This window comes from Apium graveolens, chromosome 10 (genome assembly GCF_009905375.1).
Source record: "Apium graveolens cultivar Ventura chromosome 10, ASM990537v1, whole genome shotgun sequence".
In the NCBI taxonomy this organism is placed as follows: domain Eukaryota; kingdom Viridiplantae; phylum Streptophyta; class Magnoliopsida; order Apiales; family Apiaceae; genus Apium; species Apium graveolens.
This window is the reverse complement of record NC_133656.1, coordinates 239723730-239749347: the sequence shown is the minus strand read 5'-3', so window position 1 is coordinate 239749347 and position 25618 is coordinate 239723730. Positions and strand designations below refer to the sequence as shown.

The window sequence follows — 25618 nt, the reverse complement described above, 5'->3', positions numbered from 1 at the left end:
TTAGGATTTGAGTTATAGGTGTACGAATGGATGGTTTGTTAATTATGTGATGTTATTTGCATTATGGACGGATAAGAATGTGTATATGACAATGTCTACTACTCCTTTCATCTCAAAATAATTGTCCATTTTAACTTTTACACGTATTTTAAGGTATTTTGACTGTATATTTTTTTTGATTATTTAAAAAAAATTGAATGAAAATGTAAATCTTAAACTTTTTGTTCACAAAAGAAATGAAAAATAATTAACGAAAATTTGCAGTCAATGAATCTTAAATTACGTATAAAAGTCAAATTGGACAATGTTTTTGGTAATAAACTAGAGTGTATTTAATGTTAGGGTTCGTTAGCTTCAAGCCTCTATTTGACTGCTCTCGTGTTTCGCGACTCAATCTGCCTTTACAAGATGCCTACGTATCTTGCGATTTGTCAATGATCAAGTCAAATAACGTAGTTCTGGTTTGTGGTATGTGACCCCTTATATAGGCATGGGATAACTTGAATATGATTAGGATTAGGAGACTTGGTGGACAAGTCACAGATTTAGAGTGGACTTTGAAGTCCTAAAATGCAGGAAATTGATTCTTTATTCCATGAGGTTTTTTGGAGGCCAATCTTAAGGAATTGTATCCTTAGTTGGACTTTACTTATCAACTTATTTTTCCCATATAATTAATTATGAAATTAATTAATATTCAGAGTTTTGGCCCTTTGAATGGGTTTTATTAACAGCCCAAACTGAAAATAATTAATGTGATATTAATTACGCAACCATGGTTTATTTTACCCCCTATCATTTGCCCCTTAACTTTGGGAAATTGTACAAGATTTCGTAGAAGTTAAGTTTATTTATTCCCTCACAAGGTATCGTTTTCAACGTAAAGTGTGGAGCGACCTACACATTTACAACGATTTACCTTATACGAGGCTTCGAGATATTTTCTGAAATTTCCATATTTATTTTCTTACCTTATTCCTATTTTTAGGGATTTTCTGGCATTTTTCAGGATTTTTTCCTTTATTTTCAGGAATTTTCCTTGATCTTTTGGAATTTCCCTTAATTTTCAGGATTATTTCTAATTTTCAGAAAATATCCTCCAAAGTTTCCTTTATTTTCTTCCTCTTTATATATATATATATATATAATTTCGACCAGGACTCCTTATTCGACCAGGATCCTCGTCGAATTATGCCCCCATAAGTTTTGGTCGTGGGGTTATACTTATAGGTCAGGAATTTTCGGTCAGGATCCTGACCGAATTTTGGTCAGGATTTTCCCTGTCACTTTTCTGACCGAATTAAGCCTCCATTTATCCTGTTCGTGGGGCCTTTGGGGCAGGATTTTCGACCAGGATCCTAACCGATTTTTAGTCAGGATTTTTGCTTTATGGTTTCTTCTAACCGAATTAAGCTTCCATTATTTCAGATCGTGGAGCCTTTGTGGCAAGATTTTCGGCCAGAATCCTGGCCGATTTTCGGTCAGGATTTTCCCTGTCATTTTTCTTACCGAATTAAGGTCCCAAATGTTCTGATCGTGGGTTTTTCGGTAAGGATCCTGACCGAAATTAGGTCATGATTTTTATTGGCCTTGATATCTTGACCGAATTAAGGTCCCAATTACTCTCCTCGTGAGTTTTTCGGTCAGGAATCTTTCGGCCAAGACCCTGACCGAAAATAGGTCAAGATTTTTTTATTGGCCTTAATATCCTGTCCGAATTAAAGAAGATACTACTCATTTTGTTTCATTTCAAGTAATTAAGCAAGTTGCTTTATCAAAGATATACACTACTTCTTTTATAAATTATTAAAGAACCATCAATTGGAATATCTGTCTTTTAAATGTAATACGAGTGATCAGCCCGTACTGACTTCCATCCGGTCATTAAGGTACCCATGACATTATTTCAGCCTTATAATGGACTAGCCCCGCTAGCCTCTTATATGAATGGACTAGTCCCACTAGCCTCTTACGTCTATATCCAATCTTCAAGGAATTCATCTAAAAAACCTTTGTGTTGGAATACAAGAAAGTTTATCTAAATTCAGTTTTAACATTACCGATAAATGAAATTGTTTGGACTCTTTCAAGTCAAAAATCATTCTTAAGTCCAGTTCAAGAATTCAAGGAAAGTGAATAAATCGAGAGTAAGCAGGGATCATCAATTAAAGATATTGATCAGACTTTAAACAAGTGTATAAGCTCGCAATAAGGATAGTTCCAAAGAACGATACGTAACAAGGCTTAAGGATTATCAAGGAATCTAGGTTATCAAGATGTAACATATGAAAAACTTGTAAAGACTCTCTTTGGGCTAAGGGATTATAAGTTATCAAACACAAGGGTGGGGTATATGTACTTGAGCAAGGGTTTACCATTAGGGTTGTTACAAGGAATGATAACGGACTTATCGCAAAGAACAATTATAGGGGTTTCATAAGAATCAATAACAAGTTTCATAAGAACCTGTACTCTATCATTGCATCAACAATAGTCTTTCTGTAAACGATTCATAATAGAAGGCAGAGTTATTTGCCAAAAAATACTTTTCTGTTTAATGGAACCTGAGCTACTTCCACCTAAAACTTCCTTTCCTTTACTAGCCCGAATGCCTCCGCTATCCAAATCTACAATACAACACAAAACTCTAATTAGGTACTTGATCGATTCCTGACATTTCTCAAAACGTCTAATTTCTACCCCAAACGCGATAAACACTTATCTTATATACATATCCATATCATGTAGCACATAATAAGATATACCTTTATATTCTTTATAACACCAATTATTTCAGAACTTTACACTTAACACATAATCATCGATTTCAAATAACTCGATACCATATACAATCTATTTACTGACTCGTCGAGAGTCGGACATGACGTATTCATAATTACGTTTACCCTTTATACTAAACAATCCATAAATCACAACAATCAACGATCCAACTAGTTTTTATCACATGTCCTAGTTATAAATTATCAATCGCTCAACCAATTACTCTTTAATACTTGAGACCTTAACTCGACATATTTCGAAAATATAACATGCAACTCGACTTATACCAATATCAATATAACGACTCACTAAATCAAATCATATTTTTAACACGAGGATCAAATCCATGAACTCAATTCTTTATTCACTTTTAAACCGAATTATAAGTTAAATTTGTAATCAAAACTCACGTTTCATACATGCATGTTCTTCAATCAAGACTAAACTTAATTTCAAACTAACCTAGTGTACAACATTATATCGATCGAACTTATCAAATAATTTCGAACTAATTTCCTAAAAATCGAAGCTTCACATGGGTTTTTCGAACCAAAATCGACATGCATTCACACAAACTTGACATGCATACTTTTAATTCATAAACCAATCCTAATCCGAATCAAAAACCCATGAATGAAACTTTATAAATCAAATTCTTCACATAACTCAAACCAAAACTTGCAAACTTGAAAAAATAATCCAAATCACATATACACTTCGATATGCACCTAAATAAACAATTTTTTATGATTTTCACGGGCTCAGTAACGACAGCATAGCCCACCACCGACTCATCGGAGTTCACCGCCGATGGCGATAAGGGTTCGGGGCTGCCCAACCGGCCTCCAACCGAAATCTCGCCAATTTTTCTCAAACTAAATCACAACAACTAACATGCAATTATTCAACAACAAATTTCAGTAAAAATCAAAATAGAAATCCAAATTGAAACAAGAAACCGAGAAGATATCACCATTTGGACCAAACACAAACACACACATACACATGCAACTGTGTATGTATACATATAAGATAAGAGAAGCTCAAATCCTAAGTTGGATTTGAGTTTTGCTGAGAGAATCGAAGAAAACAGAGGAGAGAGGGAGATACCAAGAGAGAGAGAGTCGAGAGAGCGAGATAGAGAGTGAGTGAGAGTGTGAGTGAGATAACAGGGTGAAAAAGAAAAAGAAAGGGAGAGAGTGAAGGTATATATATTTGCCAAGGGCAAATTTGTAATTAGCAAATTTAATTTCTGATTTTTTTTCTTTTTCTAATTCTTTAACACACTAAGCAATTATGATAATATAAACTATCTTACAAATATGAAAATAACACCACTCTTATTTTTAAAATAAAGGATATGAAATTAGCTCTTTATTCAAATTTTTAAATAATTTTTTGAGCAAATAGATAATTTATTATGGATTTTATAAATAAATCCCAAATAATTGAAATAAACTTCATAAAATCATTTTAAAATATCAGAACATCCAAATAAATCCAACTATAATTTTTAAAAAGTATCTGGAATTATTCCATAGCTAATAAAATAAATTTCGCACCTTGATCACATTTCAATTATTTAATAAAAAATATATAAGGACCATTAAATTCTTATTTAAATCAAATAAATCTTTTTTTAAAACATTTAAAGCTCACGAATTCAAAATTCAAACACGTACTCACAAATAACACATATTCACATAACACTAGGCACCACAATTCACATTTTTACACCTTAGCGCATAATTCTTTTTTTTAATTACTGATTACGCGAGTAACAATTACTTGATAAATAAATTATCAAAAATAACTTTTTTGTAATACACTCAAATCGCAGAGACACATAGAGGTCTTCACATTCATCACACCACATTATAATTCTCAAGTTCTATTATCTTAATCCTACTCATTTGATCCATCCTTTGAATAACGGGTCCCGTTCTACCTGACTGTTCGACAATCACAGCTTACGCCCTTAGCCGACTCATCAAACTGGAACGAGATTTTACATGTTCCCTATTACTATTTCACATAAATTTTTACATATTCCACAAAATCATTTATCTTTTTATTTTATTTACAAAAACCCACGTAATAGTATAAGAACTATACTTTATTTATCATATAAATACATCACGAATATCCCAGTCACTACACCTATTTTTACAACACTGCTGCCAAGTATCATTAAAAAATAATTAGTTAATTTCACTAATGTTTGAAAAATGAAATAAGGATGTGAACCTGTAGTCCTACACGAGAGAATTATTTTCTTCCTGTCACTTATTAGTCTTTGGTTTTCAAATAAGACACTCATATGAATAATAATTTTACAAACTTAATTAATGCAAATTTTTAATAAGTTAGGTGCAATTCTATTGGACACATCTATAAACAAGTTACCTAACTGCATTTTAAATTGCAACTTGTCCGATTTAAATAACAAACATAACCCTCCGAGGAATAGAAGAAGATGATTGAGTTGAGACTTTCTATTCTAAACCATAAACCACGCATACAATCTAAAAATCACCGATTTTATCGATTAATTATCCGATTAATTATTTTAATATATTGTGCCGATTTGATTTTATAATTCGATTAATCACTACACCTTTTTTTTATAATATATTTAGTTTAGTAAATTAATTATTTTTATATTTTATTAAACACAACCGATTAATATTCTGATTAATCACCGATTATCCGATTAATAACTAAAAGGTTGCTATACCGAACAATAGCGATTTCCGCTTTTTACAAGGATGTTTGCAAGATTCAAAAACTAATTCCAATATACTCCCTCCGTCCCTTTCAATTGTTTACGTTTTTTAGAGAGTGTCCAACACGCATTTTAAGGTACATAAAAAGTATAGTTATGTAATTTTTTTTATAATTTTGTTTTTCTGAATAAAAATTAAAACATTCAACTTTTATTCAGAAAAAGAAAAATGTAAAAATAAGTGACATAACTATATTTTTTATGCACCTTAAAATACATGCCAGACACTTTCTCATAAATGTAAACAATTGGAAGGGACCGAGAGAGAGTATTTAATTTTCAGGAATCTTAACTAAACCAATAATGGCAATCAAGAACACAAGTGATATATTTGCACATTCATTTTTTCACCAGAAACAGAGAGGGAGGAACAGAAGAGATGATTGTGATAATTTTCGCAGATTAACAAAATTCGAAACTAAAAATACAAAGAAGGAAGATCCCAGATAGCTTCATAAGGATCATGAACTGTGTTCATGTACTCTTGAACACCATTCATAGCATACAGAGATGCCGAAATCTGTCGTTCAACCTTCATCCTTTCGAAATCTGGAAATTCGATATTAGTACTCGACAGCAGGTTCACAGTATTTGGCATCTGCAACATTTCTTGTGCTAGTGGAAACCTATTGATCATCCCACAATTCTCGAAACCCCAAGGCATATCATTAGGTTTCATATCGAAATCGCTTAAATCAGGCCTGTATGCATCATCAAACAACTGAGCTTGTTCAAACACCTTCTCACATGAGTCAGAATCACTCTGACTACTAGTAGAAGTACTACTAGTAGTGGTGGTGGTCGTGGTGGTGGAGGTGGTCGAGGTGGTAGTAGTAACAACGTTTTTTCGGGGTTTTTCAGTGGTTTTTTTGTTTTTCAGAAGATTCTGAATGCGGGAAGCAAGAGGAGAATTAGGTTTAACATGAGTAACAAAATTTGTACGAGTATTGGATCCACGAAGCAGACAAGCAGCTTCATCGTAAGCACGAGCAGCCTCTTCAGCTGTTTCAAATGTTCCGAGCCACATCCTTATTTTCTGAGTAGTGTCTTTGATTTCAGCTACCCATCTTCCAGAAGGCCTCTGTCTAACACCAACAAATTTGTTTTTGTTGCTGTTCTTGTTATTTCTCCCCTTGAACTTGGTCACTTTGTTTTTCTGTAGTTGGAACTGAATTTCCATTTTATCGATCGATACGCAGAAATTCAGATTGAAAATGAAAATAAATCTAGGAGAACAAGAGTTGTCTTGATGTTCTTGTTATTGTTGTGAATGTTGTGTACATATATATAGGTCTGAGTATCCTAGGAGAAGGGCTAGTTGATGAATGGTTTTTGTTGTTTTGTGTTTGAAAGTTTCCGGTGAATTTTTTTATGCAACATTCACCATAGAGTTAATTAACATTAAGTACACACTTAAGTAATTTCTATCTAATAATTTGGGGGAGGCCAGCACAGACTGACTGGTTCAATAGAGTACTCCCTCCGTCCCAAAATGATCTTCCCGTTTTGATTTTTTGTACTATTCATGGTAAGCGATTGACTACTAATTTACGTCTAATCTATAAGATCAAATATAGTAATGAGTGATTTTGTTGGATTCGTATTTATGAGTACTTTAATACAATGAAGTTTTTATATTTAATACTAATATAAAATTAAAAATATTACTCTCTCCGTCCCGTTAAACGTTGCCTAATTTGACTTTCGGTACTGTTCACGGTAAGCGATTGACTACTAATTTACGTTTAATCTATAATATCAAACATAATCATGAGTGATCTCGTTGGATTCGTGTTTATCAGTACTTTAATACAGTGAAATTTTTATATTTAATACTAATACGAATTTAAAGATATTAACAATCAAAAGTGTGCATTGACAAACGTGTCCAACACAAATAGGAAACGTTTTTAGGGACGGAGGGAGTAACAATCAAAAGTGTGCATTGACAAACGTGTCGAACACAAATAGAAAACGTTTTTAGGGACGGAGGGAGTACTTAGTAGTAATAACAGTGTTAATCAAGGTTGACACAGTAGGACATTAATGTGTCAAAATTGCTGATGCTGCATCAAGTTTTATGAACCTTTCAGCCAAAATTCCTGGAGAAGGACATTCCTTGAATCATTGAACATAGATGACTTGATCTAATTTTTACTCCCTCCGTCCACCAGAACAAACTCTAACCAACTCCACTATACAAAAGTTGACGAGAACAAATTTATCGAAATTAGTGATTAAATAAGCTGTAAATTTAAGAAGTTAGTCATTGTCTCATCTTTCTCACCTCATTCTCATAGTACTATAGTAGTGAACAATGTCATCTGTGCGTCTTACTAGGTCAAACATCCGACAAGGAAGATTTTAAACTCACCAGATATTGCCACGTGGAAGACCCTCAGTAACTCTCCAGACAAACCCAAAAACTAAATCTCAAAATCAAAGCTTCATACATAGTGACTGACCTTCGTCAGGTTGACTCGCGCATTAGATACAGCGATGACATAATTATTGAGCATGACCACTAGTACTACGTACCTCAAATCGATTTTCATAATTTATTTCGAATAATGTGACGTGATATTAATCTTATTTTAATTTGTAAACAGATATGAATGCACGTGTATTCTCGTTTTATTATAAGAAAGTTGGCAAATATGAGTTTTATATGTTCATTTCATTTCGTTTCGTGTTCGTACCTTCATTTCGGATAAAATTAATAATAAAATAAGGATAAAAAAATATATATTTAAATATTAAGTTTTTATTAGTCGAATTTTAAGTTAATGAGTCATAAAGACTCGAGTGCAGTCCATTCTTATGAAATTTAAATTTGAATCTATTTTATATCTATTTTCCGTAAATATTATATGTAAAATATTATTGTAAGAGATATGCATCATATAATTTTGATAAATTTATTCAAATATTTATTTATTTCGTGTACTTTCGTTTCGTGTCGTGTACCGAAGTGTAAATCCAAAACCGACACTAAATTCATCTGTGTACTTTCTTGTTCGTGTACCAAAAATGTGAAACCAAACCCTGTTCGTGTACCGAAAATGTCAAACCAAATCCGTTATTTTTGTATCGTTTTCATGTCGTGTTATCGTGTCGTGTACGAAATTGTCGACTCTAGATTTATTAACACAAACACCAAACATTACTCAATGCATCAAACATACAATATCTACACAAAAATTAATTCGAATTTTTTTTTTAATATTCTAGAGTTTTACAACTATTCTGATGACTTTTTGTATATATGGAATAAGGTGTGTATATAATCCAAAAGATGCCTTTTTGCTGACATATAAAGAACCCCACCTCACGTCATTTAGCTAATAATCTCTAATCTCTAGCTAATTAGTTTAATAAACAAGTTGGTAAGTGATAATTACGTTCTAACATCCACTTGAGCTAAACTCTAAACTTTAGGTAACCTATCTCTTTCAGATTGCTCCATTATTGTATCTTTTCTTAATAATGTAGATTATCATTAACATGTTAATTATTAGTTTAATTACAAGGTCGTATAAGCCCAAACGACGCCTTTTGTGTGATATACTATGCTAGAACTATTATATTTCTTTTTTTTTAAAATGAAAATAATTCAATAATGAAAATCATACATCATCTACACATTTGATTGAAATTGAACAAACACAAAATTTATATCACTGTTGAATCCTTATTTATTGGATAGACAACCAAGCGATTTTTTGAACTGATACATACATGATTTAATTCTCCAATTGTTATTTTGAGCAATCGACCACAAATGTATCACCATAAAAACCTTTATCACCGAATCAACACCATGAAAATTCCGCAGATCTCTAATCTCGGGCATGATGTACTGTAAAACCAAACTCTCACAGATAGAGACAAGCAAAACCCAAATGAATTGGGAAATTATTGAAGATTAACAACAGATGGACTAAGAGATGAATCAACAATAATAAAAAGAAGAATAGATCGGGGCTTTCCACCGGTAAAAGCCGATGAAAACCCCTCAAAAATGATAGGGAGACTGCTTCAAGGTTGAGAGAATTTTAGGGTTTCAGCACGATATTTCTCTAATTATGCACTCGTATGCATTCATATTATTCCTTACAAAGTGGCTGCCTCGTTTGATTTATCATTGTCAAATGGAGTTTAAGATCATTTTCAATAAGGATTGTTAAGATAGTTATCTATTCTTGTTAAATTATTTCATATATTAATTTATTATTTTAATAAAAATTTAAATATTTAATATTTATTTAGAAAAGAGAATTTAAAAATAATATATATAACTATAATAGATAGAATACTTAAAATACGTGTTAAACACTTCATTTCAAATCTTAATAAATTAAAAGGACAGAGAGAGTACTTATTATCTAATGTGGAATAAGGACCTTACTTTTTATTGAAGTACTACATGTCAATAATTTTCAAAATTATTATAAATACCCGATAAAGGTATTTTTTTGATATCGTGAGATTTCTCACAATTATTATGAATAAAATACAATCAAGTCTTATATATCTTGAGATTTTAGATAGTTGTTTTTTGTCATAGATTATATAATTTTTTTTACAGTAAACTTTTATATTTGTAAAAAATGAACCTAAATTCCTTCCCTTAACAATACTTGCATTACTCAGAAAAATGACTATTTTACTCAATATTGAATTACTAATTTTATAGAATATAATTATTTCTCATTTGTCTTCAAATAATTTATATATTATCCAGCCGTCCGCATAAACAAGATACCCCATATAAGCCAAAAGAAACCTTTTGGCTGACATTATAAATTAAGCTACTTGACCCAAAGTTTCATGTGTAACATCACGCATCAGTGTTACAAATTTCAGAAACCGGGATTATTTGGTTGATATACTGATTTGCGATTTATCGGACGATTTTTAAAAAATCGGATGATTTATCGAAAATCGGTCAAATCGGACAAATTTTTTGTGCAATTTATCGGCGATTTTTGAAAAATCGGCCGATTTCTATAACAGAGAATATGAACCTTAAGTTGAAATTTATCTATCTAATAAATTAATATACACACATCAAGCTTATAACCTAATGATCTTTCAATGACTAATCTCTTGCGAACTGCAATAATTGTGCATTTTTCTATATTAAAAAAGAGAGAGAATATGATTAGTTTACAAGGTCCTATAATCCAAAAGATGCCTTTTTGATGAAATGCTTTGGATCCTAATTACAAGATATGCCTTTTTGATCTTGATATGCAAATTGTTTCTTTAATTATCTGACCCGGAGTATGAACTTGTTGACCAAATCAATTGCTTAGGCTAGCTAAGAAACTGTGAACATGAATACGTGTTCAAGTATCAATATTCTAAAATAATATAAAGAATGATACACATAGCGTGGTTATAAAAATTGATAATCAGTACTTATCGATTTAGGTACCGACTAGGGATTAATCGACAAATCGGGGATTAATGAGAGCGATTAATCGGAACAAAAATCGGATATATTTAAATATTTTATTAATATTTAATATATTTACCTTATTTATTATAAAATATTTAATTCAAAAATAATTTATAAATATTAATCGGATTTGAGAAAATAGATCGGTCAAATATTTTTTAAGGATTAATCTGGAATTTTTTTAAAAATCGGGATTTTTTTTTTTTTTTTGCCAAGAAAATCGGGATTTTTAGAACACTGACAGATAGCGATGAAACTAAAGGTTATATAAGTTGCAATCAGAAGAAGGATATAAGAGAAGAGAATGCATGCAAGCAAGCAGTGCAATGCAAGCATAATAACTATGAATGTACTAGTATAGTTGGATCATAGATGAGCTGATGAGCATCATTAGCATACTAAGTTTTCTCTACAGCTAGCTTTATTTTGTCCACAAAGGTTCAACCTTATCTATACTAGCTACTAGTCTTCTTTTACTTGCAAATGTTCATCTTATCAAGACACAATATATAGCTGCTGCATTTTACTTCTTTCACTTTGCTTCACACAACCACATATTTATACATCTTATCGTCGAGCCAGCTGTGGTCTATTTGATCCTGCTGCTGCTTATACTTGACAAGCTTAGTATCCAGACCTTCAGGAAGTTTGTTTCTTGACTGGATGAAGCTGGTGAATCTGTGAATTCTGAACAATACAGCTATTATTCTTCAAGGGTTTGAATTGTGACAGGCAATCTCTCCTTCATCACATGCTTCCTTATACCTGGAAGATGGACACTTATAATGTAATCTTTCCAATCTGTAGAACCTACATCGAATCCAAAAGTTTCTCAACCCCGTTGTTGTCAAACCTGCATTTATATGCGAGTCTTAAAAGATATGTCAGTTTTGTATTAGGTTATGATTTATTTATATGTCTTTGAAGACTCTACTTGCATTGAAATTTAGTAGAGGTTTGAATACCTTCCTTTAAAACAGGTATAAGGTTGATTTAATTCAGCAAAGTACTTAAAATGTTCCATTGATTTTCTTCTAATAAGTTCCTTTCTCAGGGAAAACTTTTCATGATTACCATTAATGTTCTTCATGTCAGACAAAAAATCTTTTATGGATGTGAAGAACTTGAACGCTGAAATGCGGATTGGATTCTCCATGTGATCAAAGCAAAGGGAATAGGCTGAAATGCTGATAGGTCAGGTCTGACAAGTCCTGGCAAATCAAATGATTCACAACAGATGAGGTAATCTGGTACACGCGATCATCACTATAATTGCTGTCTTCTGGTTCACTTTCCTTGCGACCATGTTTTGCAATGGACGCTAATGTTGAATTTACCAAAATGTCTAACTGGTATCTGTAATAAGTAGTACTCATATGAATGTCAGAATTAAGTGCATTCTGCTATTGATGCAGATTTTTAAGCTTCAACGTATTTCTTATATCGTGTTGATTACGAGTTAACTCATCCATCGAGGACTTCATGTTTCATCTATCTCAAGTAGAACATATTTAAAAGAATTACCACATCCAAAGCAATATTGGGATCTCATCCAAATGTTCATCTTATCAAGACACAATATAAAGCTGCTGCATTTTTACTTCTTTCACTTTACTACACACTATCCGGAGCTTCAAGAAGTTTGTTTCTTGACTGCATTAAGTTGGTGAATCTATGAATTCTGCAAGGATTTGAATTGCAACACTCTCTCCTTCATTACATGCTTCCTTATACCTGGAAAATGGACACTTATAAAGTAATCTTTCCAATCTATAGAACTTACATCGAATCCAAACTCTTTTCTTTCTTTCTCGGACAAGCACTTCATTAGTTTCTCAACTCCGTTATTATCAAACCTGCATTTGTTATTTTTTGTATTAAGGTATGCTTTGTTTAAATGTATTGAGGAAGACTGATATTACTTAGTGGTTTGAATCAGACTGGTACCTTCCATCAAAGAAGGAATACGGTTGATATAGTTCAGCAAAGTACTTGAAATGTTCCATTGATTTCCTTCTAATAAGTTCCTTTCTCGGGGAGATCTTTTCATTACCAATAGTATTCTTCATTTCAGACAAAAAATCTTCTAGAGATGTGAAGAACTTGAATGCTGAAATGTGGATCGGATTTTCCATGTGATCCAAGCAAGGAAATAGACTGAAATGCTGATAGGCCATGTCCAACAAGTCCCGGCAAATTAAAGGATTTGCCACAGATGAGGTAATCTGGTACACGTGATCATCTCTAGAATCGTTATCTTCTGGTTTACTTTCCTCGCGACCATGTTTTGCAATGGCCGCTAATGTTGAATTGACCACAATGTCAACCGGTATCTGTAATAAGTAGTCTATGAATGTAAGAAGTGCAGTCCTCTATTCATGCAGATTTTAAAGTTTCAGTTGATATTTTTCAGAAGGTGCTAATTACAATTTATACTAGTTTGGTCTTGCAGGTTAAGAGATCATGTTTCATCTATCTCTAGAAGATATTTAAAATAATTACCACATCCAAAGCAATATTGGGGTCTGAGTAAAAACCAGGAAGCTTCCCTTTTCCATACAAGAGCATAATTGGATCTATCATCCTGTGCAGATACAAAAATATCTTGAAATTCATTATCATTATCATTATCATTTTTTAAGGTCACGAGTCGTGCTGCAGTTAATCACCTGTTACCTTCTATCCAACCTGGAAATGGTTCTTTTGAAGTGCTTTCGATGATACTAGGCCGGATTATGATCACAGGTAGGTGTCCTTTTATATCTTCAACTACCATTTCACCCATTGCTTTTGTGAAGGCATAGGTGTTTGGCCACTGGTATTTCTGTGCCCTGCTCCATCCTTAAGTACTTGAATTAATTTTTTTTTTAATTTTTTTATTGAAGATACGAGACTGAGACAGAGGCTACATACTTACCTACTCATACCTAAATCCTTGAGTTTTTGATCAATTTCATTTTCTTTGAAAGATTTTTTCATTTCTGATGCAAGCTTGATTTCAGCTGCAATGTCCAAGCCATGGATAAGTTTATGTGGTGCTGCAAGTATATCAGAACTGCTTGCTACATAGTGCCCTTTACCGAAAGACTGTTCAATGATCTTTCCTTCACTTTGTCTAGAAGCATAAGCTGAACCAGCAGAAAGATTGACAAATTAAAACTGAACTCTAGTTCTATCTCTAGACCCTTGCTTATGTAATTTCATGACTAATGATGTATGAACTTGAGTGATTACCTGTTGATATATGCACGTATAACTTGAGCTTTTCGCACTTCTTAGCAAAATTAACAATCCGTGCAGCACCTACTGTGTTAAGATCAAGAGCAACATCAAACCTGGAAGATAACAAGACAATCAGAAGGATGAAACAAATTCTTCGTCCAGCTCAAGACAATAACTAGGTACCTTTCGTCGAATGCTGTAGTGGCTGCAGAGTTGATGATAACGTCCACTTCTTTTGCTATACTGTTAGCTACATCTTCCTCTATACCTAAATTTGTTTCACACATATTGCCAACCTCAGGAACCAACTTGTTCAAGATAAATTCTTTGAAGAACGTCTCGTGCTCTTCTCGTAGACACTTGAAAAGTTCTGTGTTTACAATCTGTTGCAGACAATATGCATTACTACTCCACAATCTTTAGAGTCTGTTTGGTATTGCTGTTAAAAACTGCTGTGCTGTGGGAAAAAGTGCTGGTGAAAAAAGTGCTGTCAGGAAAATTAGATGATTGTTTGGTAATTTTTTTAATTTATGCATATTTTCTGCAAAAGCAGCTTTTGGACCAAGAGCCCTGTCCCAGACAACGGCTTTTAGAATTTACCAAACACCTTTCTTAAAGCTTTTCACCAAAAAACTGATGTAGCTGTGTGTAACAGCAATACCAAACGGAACCATAATATCCTTAATTTCTTATGCATGCACATTAAGGGCATGTTTGGCAACTTAATATAAGTAGCTTATTAACTTATAAACTCGTAAGTACTTATCAAGGAGTGTTTGTCGCCCTAACTTATAAGTCGAATTTTCAACTTATAAGCTGATAAGTTGAATGTTAGCAACGACATACTTTTTCTCAACTTATTTTGATTTGTTTGCCTTTTCATTAACTCAAGTTTTAAAAAATAAATTTTAAAATGTTAATATAATCTAAAATTCACGAAATAAGATGATTATATTTAAAAATTATTTATTTTGATTTATTTAAATAAAAAAATTTCTGACTTATAAGTAAAATTATCCAAACACTTATATAACTTATAAATATTTATCCACTTATCACTTATAAGTTACTTATTCATTTTAAGTCATAAGTTACTTATTTTAAGATTTCCCAAACGGGCGCTAACTACAAAATGAAGCAAAATGATTAGTCCAACATACTTCATTCATTAATCTTTCCATTACAGCCTCCTTATCCTTGGCTTTGATCAGCAAATAAATCTTATCCACCTCTGGCATTGTCCTCAGAATCTTCTCCACGAAAACTACATGTGTATAAATAGGTCAGAGACTGAAACCCGTAAATTTAAATAAAAAGAACTGTACTGCCATGGAAGTAAGAAGAGTGCACCTTTTGCTAAGAATCCAGTAGCCAGTAATAAGCAGCTTCTTTCCACTAAAAAAATCCGCGATTCCAAGCCCACCATCATGCACATTTGAACTTAGCCGATCATTAGCAAGCACTGCCGAGTGCTTTTCATGCATATTTGCACACGAACGAAGACGAGATGAGAAGTTTCTGGAGGTCTGATTAACACAGAAGAACACATTAGTACTGGTCTTGTTTCTTAAGAACATTTTAGTCGAAACTCTGGTTATATTTAGTCTTTTTCTACTGGAAATCATAGGAAAGAGGTTTAATAAACCAGTTCCCATGGCTGTATATAGCTAGTTTTATAAAACTTTTTGCTGATTTTGAAAGCTCAGATACTATTTCAAAGTGAAATTTCTAGCTATCTGTTATTCTCTATATATAGCATTTTAGTTGCAAAATCATGAATAAGTTGACATGACTGAGTATTTGAGAAAGAGACTACTTTTAACACCTACTTTCCCTTTTTCTAATACTCCCTTGGTGCCAATTTATCTGCCCATTTTTTGTGATCAAATTGACTTAATTTTGTCTGAAAATTTAATATAGTATATAATTGAAAATATGTACAAAAATTATATAACTAGAAAGTACATTTAATATACTTTAATATGCAATTTTCAGTTTTTCAAAATAATGAAATAATGAGTTTTTATTTATGATCAAAGTTAGATCAATTTAACCATAAAAAATTAAATTTGACAGATAATTTGGGACGGAGGGAGTAATAAATAACAATATCTAGACTCTTTCTCTTTTTGAGTATTTCTTCTCTTTTTAGTTTTTAGCTCCTACTTATCCTTTTTAATTAACATTTATTTTTACTGCATTATTTCATTTTCTGTGTTGCGCAGAGCTATTATTTTAAAGTACATTAAAAACCTGGTTATTTGCATGACTTTTTTTTGTTGCCGTTAGTATTTAACACAAGTTTTATGGGGACCACGTTTTTGTTGAAAATCACTGAGACCACTTAAATCTTATCTTGTATAAAAGTATTGTTTGAAATAATATTCTAGAAAGATCATTATTTTATTCAAAATCTTGAACATCGTACATGTATTGTATGTAGAACATTACAAAATATTTTATTCTACAAAACATGTTTAGTTTGCAGAATATTTGTTTAAATTGCAGTTAATACACATAATACTTATTAAATTTAAATGATTTTCAACAATTTTAATGAATTAGTGATATCCGTAGAATATATTTAACAAAATAATATATTTTACAGTGTTTTGATTGCAGAACATAAGTAATTTATGAAAAAAATGTGGTCTCAGCATAACTTTTCTCTGTATATATATTCTGATTAGGTTGAAATTTTCATCAAGAATAATTAGCACACTAGCTGAAAAATCGTCGGTGTGGACATTTAACTAATTTTACTTGGGAGCAACTTAAATGTTTGGCACACTTATAAAATATTGTATTTCATATATTTAAGGGTGAAACTTTGATATGTTCTTTATATTTTGGTTGCAATTTAGGCAGAGCTGCAGTTTTCTTTTTAAGTAATCCAGCGGCTTACGTATTTCAGAGCGTTGTTTAGGAGCTTGAATTAAAGTCGTTCAATGATGAATGAGACCCGGTTCAATATATTAGATGAAAAATAATCGCATATCTTCTTAGATTTTAACACAGCTTATTTGCGGTTTTAGAGATTGGTTATATTCGGTTGAAAATGAGAATCAAAATCGATCAACTTGTATTTAAACTTATGTAAAATTAAAACCTACCAACAACTAGCATTTATAATTAGTCTTATTCAATTAGTCTCTCGTTCCAAAATAATTGTCTCCTTTATTTGTTTCGGCCATATTACTAAATTTTGATATAATTATTAGAGAATGTTCAATGGATGTCAGAAAGGGTGTCAAAATGACATGTGTCATGACGTGACATGACATTTTTGTTGGCTATTCATCGGAGATTTAAGGGTGTTAACCAAAATAACCAATTTTTGACACTTTTTGACACCCTCCCTAAATGAAAACAATGCAATATATCTTACTAAAAACATGTATCTTCATATCTAATTTTAATTATACTCGTTTGGCAACTTTGAGGGCTAATTATTGAAGTGAATTTTTGCAAGAAGGTGCCAAAAGTACAATCGAAGAAAGAGATAATATTGTGACGGTCGCTATATCCCTGCTCTTGCAGCAGCCGGAGCGAAGGCATCATAATATGGAGTGATCAGTGAAGCACTGAGGTGGTGTTCTGAACATAGCCACTTCAGTTCTCCTTCATTACATGCTTCCTTATACCAGGGAAATGGACACTTATAAAGTAATCTTTCCAATCTATAGAACCTACATCCAGTCCAAACTCTTTTCTTTCTTCTTTAGACATGCACTTAATTAGTTTCTCGGCTTTGTTATTATCAAACCTGCAAGTATAGGTGATAAACTTAAAATGATGCTTGCTTTCGTATAAAATTAAGGAAGAATTAGACTGGTACCTTCCACCAAAGAAGGAATAGTGTTGATACAGATCAGCCATGTACTTAAAATGTTCCACTGCTCTTCTTCTAATTAATTTCTTACCCCCAGTGTTCACTATGGCAGATAACATGTCTTCTAGGGAGGTGAATAACTTGAATGGTGAGACGTGGATCGATTTTTCTTCGTTATCAAAGCAAGGACTTGAGCTGAAGTGTTGATACACCATGTCTGCCAAGTCCCGGGCAATCAAAGGATTTGCAAATGATGAAGTTATCTGGTAGACATGATCATCACTACTAGAATTGGCGTCATCCAGTGATCTACTTTCTTCGCGGCCATGTTTTGCTATGGCCGCTAATATTGAGTTCACAACAATGTCAGCTGGTACCTGTAATTAGTAGTACATGGATGTAAACTAGCATTTGATATATAGTTCATTCATCGTGCTGATCTCCATTTATTTCTAGTTTACGCGTCTTGCAAACACAAGAAATTAACAAAACTTACCACATCCACAGCCATGTTGGGATTGATGTAGAAACCAGGGAGCTTCCCTTTTCCATACAAGAGGAAAAATGGATCTAACATCCTGTGCATTTACTGAATATTATTATTTGAATACAATTGTTAAATCTTTCAAGCTCTGTTCTTTCAAAATTAAATTTATCAGCTTGTTCTTTTGGGCTAGTGAAAATCTGACATTCTGCAACATACATTGCTTACCTGTTACCTTCTATCCATCCCGGAAATGGTTCTTTTAATGTGCTTTCGATGACACTAGGCCGAATTATGATTACAGGCAGGTGGCCTTTCGTATCTTCAACCACCATTTCACCCATTGCCTTGGTAAAGGAATACGTGTTTGCCCACCCGTATTTCTGTGCCCTGAGATCCATCAGAATTTCTATAAATTGTAATTTCAGAAAGAGATGAAATGAGAAAACTGGGCCGGAGGGTGTCCTCAGGCAAATTACATGAGGTTAAGTACACTTATGCTACACTTGTTTTCTTTTAACTTCAGGCATGTCTCATGAGGTCATCCTCGGGGCCAGCAATCTCATGACTTGAAACACTTATATTGCAATATATGTAGCTGAATAGCAGCAGTACACTTACCTATTCATACCCAAATCCTTAAGTTTTTGATCACTTTCATTTTCTTTTTCTTTGAATGATTCTTTCATTTCAAAAGCAAGCTTTATTTCAGCTTCAATGTCCAAGCCATGGACATGTTTATGTTGTGCTTCATATATATCAGCACTGCTTGCTATGTAATGTCCCTTTCCAAATGACTCCTCAACAATCTTTCCTTCACTTTCTCTAGTAGCATAAGCTGTAGCAATCAAAAAAATTAATACACCATGTTGGTAATGAATCTTGTTGGTAGTCAATGGCAGATCTAGCCTTAACCTGATTATATTACCTGTTGATAAATGCACGTATAACTTGACCTTCTCACACTTCTTAGCGAAATTTACAATCCCTGCAGCTCCTCTGGTGTTAAGATCAAGAGCAAGGTCAAACCTGGCAGAATATGTATAAGACAATCAGAAGGATCACAAACCACATCTATATGCTTACTTCAGCCCAAAAGAACTAAGAAACAATTTAAAAATCAAATTAGCTACCTTTCATCAAATGCTGTAGTGGCTGCAGAATTGATGATTACATCTACTTCTCTTGCTATAAGATTGGCTACATTTTCCTCCATGCCTATATTTGTTTCACACATATTCCCAGCCACCGGAACCAACTTGCTCAACATAAATCTTTCATAAAATGTTCCATGCTTCTGTCGGAGACACTTGAAGAGTTCTGTATTTATGATCTGTTGCAGGCAATATGCATAAGTACTTCACAATCTTAAATCTTAATATTCTTATGCATGCATGCAGGGAAACGGCAAAACCAAACAAAACGATTAATATACATACTTCATTCATTAATCTTTCATCTGCAGCCTCTTCATTCTTGGCCTTGATAAGAAGAAATATCTTACCCACCTCAGGCATGGTCCTCAAAATCTTCTCTACAAGAACTGTACATAAGGAAGCGAGTTAAAACAATAAACAAGTTCAGAACAATGAAATTATTACTCCTTTTATACGTCGTAGTAAAGTGTACCTTTTGCTAAGAATCCAGTTGCACCGGTTATAAGAAGCTTCTTTTCACTAAAAAATTCAATGATACCAAGACCATCTTGCATTTTCGAACTTGACTGGCTATTAAGAAACACAGATTCCTTTTCAATTATACCACTGAATTTTCCATTCTTTGCAGAAAGATTTAGACCTGAAGATAGGTTTTTAGGTATCTGAATCAGATCATGATGATCAGGAGAGCAGAACACAGTAGTTGTACCTCTAGAAACTTTATTTATGTGTAGTTTTTGTGTACCAGAAGTATGATAGAGGCTTGGAGAAATAGTTCCCATGGATACCATTAATACAGACATGATAAAAAGGCTAAATGATCTAAGCTCAGAGGTTTGTTGTATCGAAAAATTATAGTTCATTGCCCAAACTCTGGTTTCTATATATATAAGCAGCATTTTAGTTACAAAATCTTGAATTAGTAGGCACTGGCAGTTCATGAAAGCTCAGTAAACTGAATGTTAAGAGCCTTTTCTCTTTATCCTATTTCAGCAACTAGTTGATTTTTTTTTTCTAAAAACAGCATTAGTCATATAATTTAGGAACATGCATGCCTCCAATTGTGTTTTTTAATACTTTGTTGAAGTAGCAAATCCAGTTGCACCAGTTATAAGAAACAAAACAAATCCAATGGATACCGATACAGATATGATAAGAAGGCTAAATGATGAAAACTCAGAGATTCGCTTTACCAAAAAACGTAGTTCATGACAAAATAGCGTTTTAGTTGCAAAATCTTGGATTAGTAGGCATGGCAGTTCATGAAATGAAAACTCAGTAAACTAAATGACAAGAACATCTTCTCTTTCTTTCCTTTTTCAGCTACCAGTCGACAAATAATTACTACAATTTTAGCCATATAATTAAGAACATTTGTGCATCTCATGTGATATGTTAATCAGTGTGATAGACCTCCAATTTTTTTTTTATTTAATATTTTGATGAAGTAGGAGGTCTTTTAGTTACAGTTGTGCCCGTTCATTAGGCCCCTAATGACATTTTAGACTCCTAAATTACACCTAAGTTAATTATGCTCCCTTTTGAATAATCAATATTTTGTGGTTAACTCATGTTACAGATGCCATTATTCTCAGAAAAGTACATTTTTGGGATTAATGATTACAACAAAGAAATAAAGTCACTCAGAAATAAGTTAAAGATCATCACCAGAGTTGGCATTTTCGCAACCATGTTTTGCTATGGCTGCTAATGTTGAATTAACAACAATGTTTTACTCGAGAATCTGGCTTGGAACTTTCCCACTGTTGAAATGGCTGCTCGAGCTCACGATGTTGCAGCTATTGTACTCAGAGGTTGAAATGCCTGTCTTGACTTTGCTGCCTCTGCATGGAGGTTCCAGTTCCAGCTTCTTCCAAGGCCAAGAACATTCGGAAAGCTGCAGCTGAGGCAGCAGAAGCAAGTATAGGGAAATATAGTGGAAAGTCAAGTATGAGGTATTGTAATTACGCATGCTGCATTCAAGAATTGGTTAATATCAATATTGGACCTTCAAAAGCTTTTTTCAATATAGACGGAAAAGTATCTTCCATGAAAACATGTTGGGTCAGTTCATTTTGTACTTCTTACACAATCACAGAAATACAGGACAATAGAAGTACAAGATCACCCTAGTCTAGTGGGCAATAGATTATCCTTAGAACAACAGCCTTCACCGGAAGATACACGTGAGAATGAAATCTGATAACTTCATCAAGAAGATAGATGATAGCTAAATGATTATCACTGGATGCAAATAGAATGAGCACAGAAAAATATATTGATATTGTGTCTCAGCAATCATACTAGTACAAGGTTCTTGACTGCACATATATAGCTGCAGTAGAGGACAAAAGGTTATAACAAACTGAATGGACACCTTGACACATTGGTGCTAGAGGATAAATATGACAAATCAGAAAATAGGAAAAACAGGAAATTGGAAATATTTCTTGTTGGCCTTAATACTCCCCCGCAAGCTTGAGAGGGTTACTTCCAAGCTTGGCATTGTGGTTGTTGTGTAGCTTGACAGGTAGTATCTTAATCATGATATCTGCAACTTGGTCAGAAGATGATACTTGTGAAGTGATGATGGATCCTTCTTTGATTTTATCTCTCACAAAGTGACAGTCAATGTCGACATGTTTGGTATTCTCGTGTAGGGCAGGATTTGCGGCTATAGCTGGAGCAACTTGGTTATCACAATTCAGAACAGCTGGGGATAGATTTTTGATACCAATATCAGTTTCCCTAATAGCCTTTGATAAGTAGTAGGTGAAGGTAGCAAATCTCCTTTGTCTGGAGTAAGTTTTAGATGACAATCCATTAGTAGTTGTAGGGGCTTGACATTCACCATACCAAATTCTTGCAGAACATCAGTTGTATATTTCTTTTGGGACAAGAAAAAACCATCTTGAGATCTATTAATCTCAATACCCGGAAAGTAGCTCACTGGCCCTAGGTTTTCATATGAAAAATATGTAACAATATTGACTGGAAGTGAGTGATTTGTGACATATCATTGCCACAAATGAGTAAGTCATCACATAGATTAGTATCAGAAGTACTGACTGCTCAGATTGCTTAACAAATAAGCTGTAGTCAGCTCTTGATTGAGTGAACTATAGGTTGAGAAGAGACTGAGATAGTTTATGAAACCAGTTTATTGGTAATTGTTTCATGCCATAAAGAGACTTTCTAAGTCTGCACACTAGGTTGAAAGGTGGTACTGGAATCTTAGTAGGATCAGACATGCAGACAATTCTGGAGCCAACAGCAGTATAACCTTTGGGAAGTTTCATATAAATGGTCTCTTGGAGGTCACCATGCAGAAATGCATTGGTGACGTCCATCTGATAAGCATGCCACTGTTGGATAACTGCTACTGCCAAAATAGCTCTCACAGTGGTCATCTTGGCCACTGGAGCAAATATTTCAGAATAAGTATCCCCAAATTTCTGATGATAGTCAAGAACTACTAGTCTAGACTTGAATCTCTCTATTGACCCATCTGGATTATACTTGGTTTTAAATAACCATTTACATCCAATGGCTGATTTTCCTGCAGGTAAAGTGGTTATATCCTAAGTCTTGTTTGACTCTAGAGCTGTTAGTTCATCATTCATAGCTTTGACCCAATGAGGTTGTTTAACAGCATCTTTGAAATGAACCGGATCATGATTTTTGACCAGTGTTACAGGAAACAGTGAAATGTAGGGGCAATACTTGTGTCAGCTAAATTGGAAATGTGAGGTGTTGGGTTTTGTGTGACATAATCCTGATGCCAGACAGGAATTTGGTGAAGTCTTGATGATCTTCTTAGAGATGCAGGTTCAAGTACATGAAGTGGAGATGTATTATGTGTTTGTGAAGTAGGTGAGGTATGTGGTGTGGGTATAGGAGTATCAGTGTGTGAGGTTGAGTACTCAAATAGTAGGTCATCTGTAGGGTTAGGAGGTGAAGATAGCTGATGAGGTAAAGGTTTGGGTTCCATGTAAATATTAGATGACTTGGAATTGAAAGGGAATATAGAATCATGGAAGGTGACATCCCTTAAAACAAAGGGTTGAATTGTTAATAGGTTAAGAAGTCTATATCCCTTCTTTAGATGAGGATATCCTAACAGGACACAGGGAACCCCTCTTGGTTGAAATTTATCAGTTGGGAAATCAGAATTATAAGCAAATTCCAAACATCCAAAAATTTTCAGGTGATCATAGATTGGTGGCTCTTCAAACAGTAGTTCATAAGGAGTTTTGTGGTTTATGACAGGGGTTGGGAGCCTGCTAATTACATGAACAGCTGTCAGCACACAATCACCCCAAAACTCAAGAGGTAGCCCTGATTGGAATCTAACTGCCCTTGCTATTTCTAGTATATGCCTATGCTTCCTTTCAACTCTAGCATTTTGTTGTGGTCTTTTCACACAAGAAGTTTGGTGAAATATTTCTTGATTAGCAAAGAACCTTTGACAACTATGAGCATCAAATTCCAAGGCCTTATCTGACCTCAAGTACTTAATGGACTTATTAAAGTGAGTTTTTACATACTGCAGAAATTCCTCTAAGGTCTTTAAAGAATCAGATTTGTGTTGCAATAAGTACACCCAAGTATTTCGACTATAATCATCAACTATAGTAAAAAAGAATCTAAATTTGCCTTTAGTGCATACTTTATAAGATCCCTAAATATCTATGTGCACCAAAGAATCTAAATTTGCCTTTAGTGCATAAGTTTGACTAGTTGTTCCAGTTGTTGTGGAGAAAAAAGACTATCTGTAGATACAGGGCTTGATACTTGTACTGTTGTAGCAGCCATCTTGTTGTTTGAGTGTTTGGCTCCAGAACTCCATTTTGTGTTGTTGGATTGAGGTCTTGGTCTAGATGTTGTAGGGTTTTGTTGAGGGTTCTTTGGATGCCATCTTGGGTAGCCTATAACAGTCCAACATCTTTCACTTTTGTGGCCTTTAACTCCACAAGGTGTGCAGATATGTGTTCTATCCTGTAGAGCTTTGTTGTACATGGCAGAGATGTCATGGTCCACCTTACTGAGATTCAACGTTTCTCGTTGGGCTTCTTCTTGTTGAAGTGATGCTGAGGCTATTTCCACTGATGGTAATGGGACCAATAAGAGTAGTTGACTCCTTTGAGCGTTGTAAATTTCATCTAAACCATTTAAAAATTGGAACAACCTAGATTCTTCTTCATAAACAGTTATGGTATGAAGGAGTTTTTGCACTTCCTCTATGAGATTAAATACTGTAGGTAGAGTGTTTAAAGCTTCAAGTTCTTCCCAAACACTCTTCATCGCAGTATAATATTATTGATTGACATATTATTCTGCTTAATTTCATACAGATCTTTGTTCAATTTGTACTTTCTAGAGCCATTAGTAAGTGAAAATCATTTTTCTAGATTTGACCAGATATCTTTAGCAGTAGATAAAAACATAATAGATCGCTTTATGGTGGGAGATACATTACCAGCGAGTCACACAATCACCATATTGTTGCTGTTCTCTCATATGAAAAATATGTGACAGTATTAACTGGAAGTGAGTGATTTGTGACATATCATTGCCACAAATGAGTAAGTCATCACATAGATTAGTATCAGAAGTACTGACTGCTCAGATTGCTTAACAAATAAGCTGTAGTCAGCTCTTGATTGAGTGAACTATAGGTTGAGAAGAGACTGAGATAGTTTATGAAACCAGTTTCTTGGTGATTGTTTCAGGCCATAAAGAGACTTTCTAAGTCTGCACACTAGGTTGAAAGGTGGTACTGGAATCTTAGTAGGATCAGACATGCAGACAATTCTCATTAGCATCAACATCAGTGTGCGGGATCTCATTAGCATCAACATCAGTGTGCGGGATCTCATCAGCACTAGCAGCA

At 33.7% G+C, this 25618-nt stretch overlaps 3 protein-coding genes across 3 annotated transcripts; all 3 read right to left on the bottom strand.

Annotated features, from left to right (window-relative positions):
- Window positions 1-5852: 5852 nt before the first annotated feature.
- On the bottom strand, window positions 5853-6944 carry LOC141693336 (ethylene-responsive transcription factor ERN1-like). Its single transcript, XM_074498405.1, has one exon. The coding sequence runs from the start codon at window positions 6744-6746 to the stop codon at window positions 5985-5987; it is 762 nt and encodes a 253-aa protein (XP_074354506.1). The 5' UTR covers window positions 6747-6944; the 3' UTR covers window positions 5853-5984.
- Window positions 6945-12294: 5350 nt separating this feature from the next.
- On the bottom strand, window positions 12295-15829 carry LOC141692165 (fatty acyl-CoA reductase 2, chloroplastic-like). Its single transcript, XM_074496902.1, has 8 exons — window positions 15578-15829; window positions 14507-14635; window positions 14227-14415; window positions 13948-14183; window positions 13700-13861; window positions 13533-13614; window positions 13241-13363; window positions 12295-12942 (listed from the first exon to the last, which is right to left on the bottom strand). Exons 1-8 carry the CDS (start codon window positions 15827-15829, stop codon window positions 12703-12705), a joined length of 1413 nt encoding a protein of 470 aa, XP_074353003.1. The 3' UTR covers window positions 12295-12702.
- A 1856-nt stretch (window positions 15830-17685) lies between these two features.
- LOC141692164 (fatty acyl-CoA reductase 2, chloroplastic-like) lies at window positions 17686-20516 on the bottom strand. The gene is made up of 9 exons (XM_074496901.1): window positions 20198-20516; window positions 20008-20111; window positions 19702-19901; window positions 19497-19597; window positions 19190-19406; window positions 18797-18958; window positions 18581-18662; window positions 18091-18461; window positions 17686-18018 (listed from the first exon to the last, which is right to left on the bottom strand). Exons 1-9 carry the CDS (start codon window positions 20514-20516, stop codon window positions 17865-17867), a joined length of 1710 nt encoding a protein of 569 aa, XP_074353002.1. The 3' UTR covers window positions 17686-17864.
- Between the last annotated feature and the right edge of the window lie 5102 nt (window positions 20517-25618).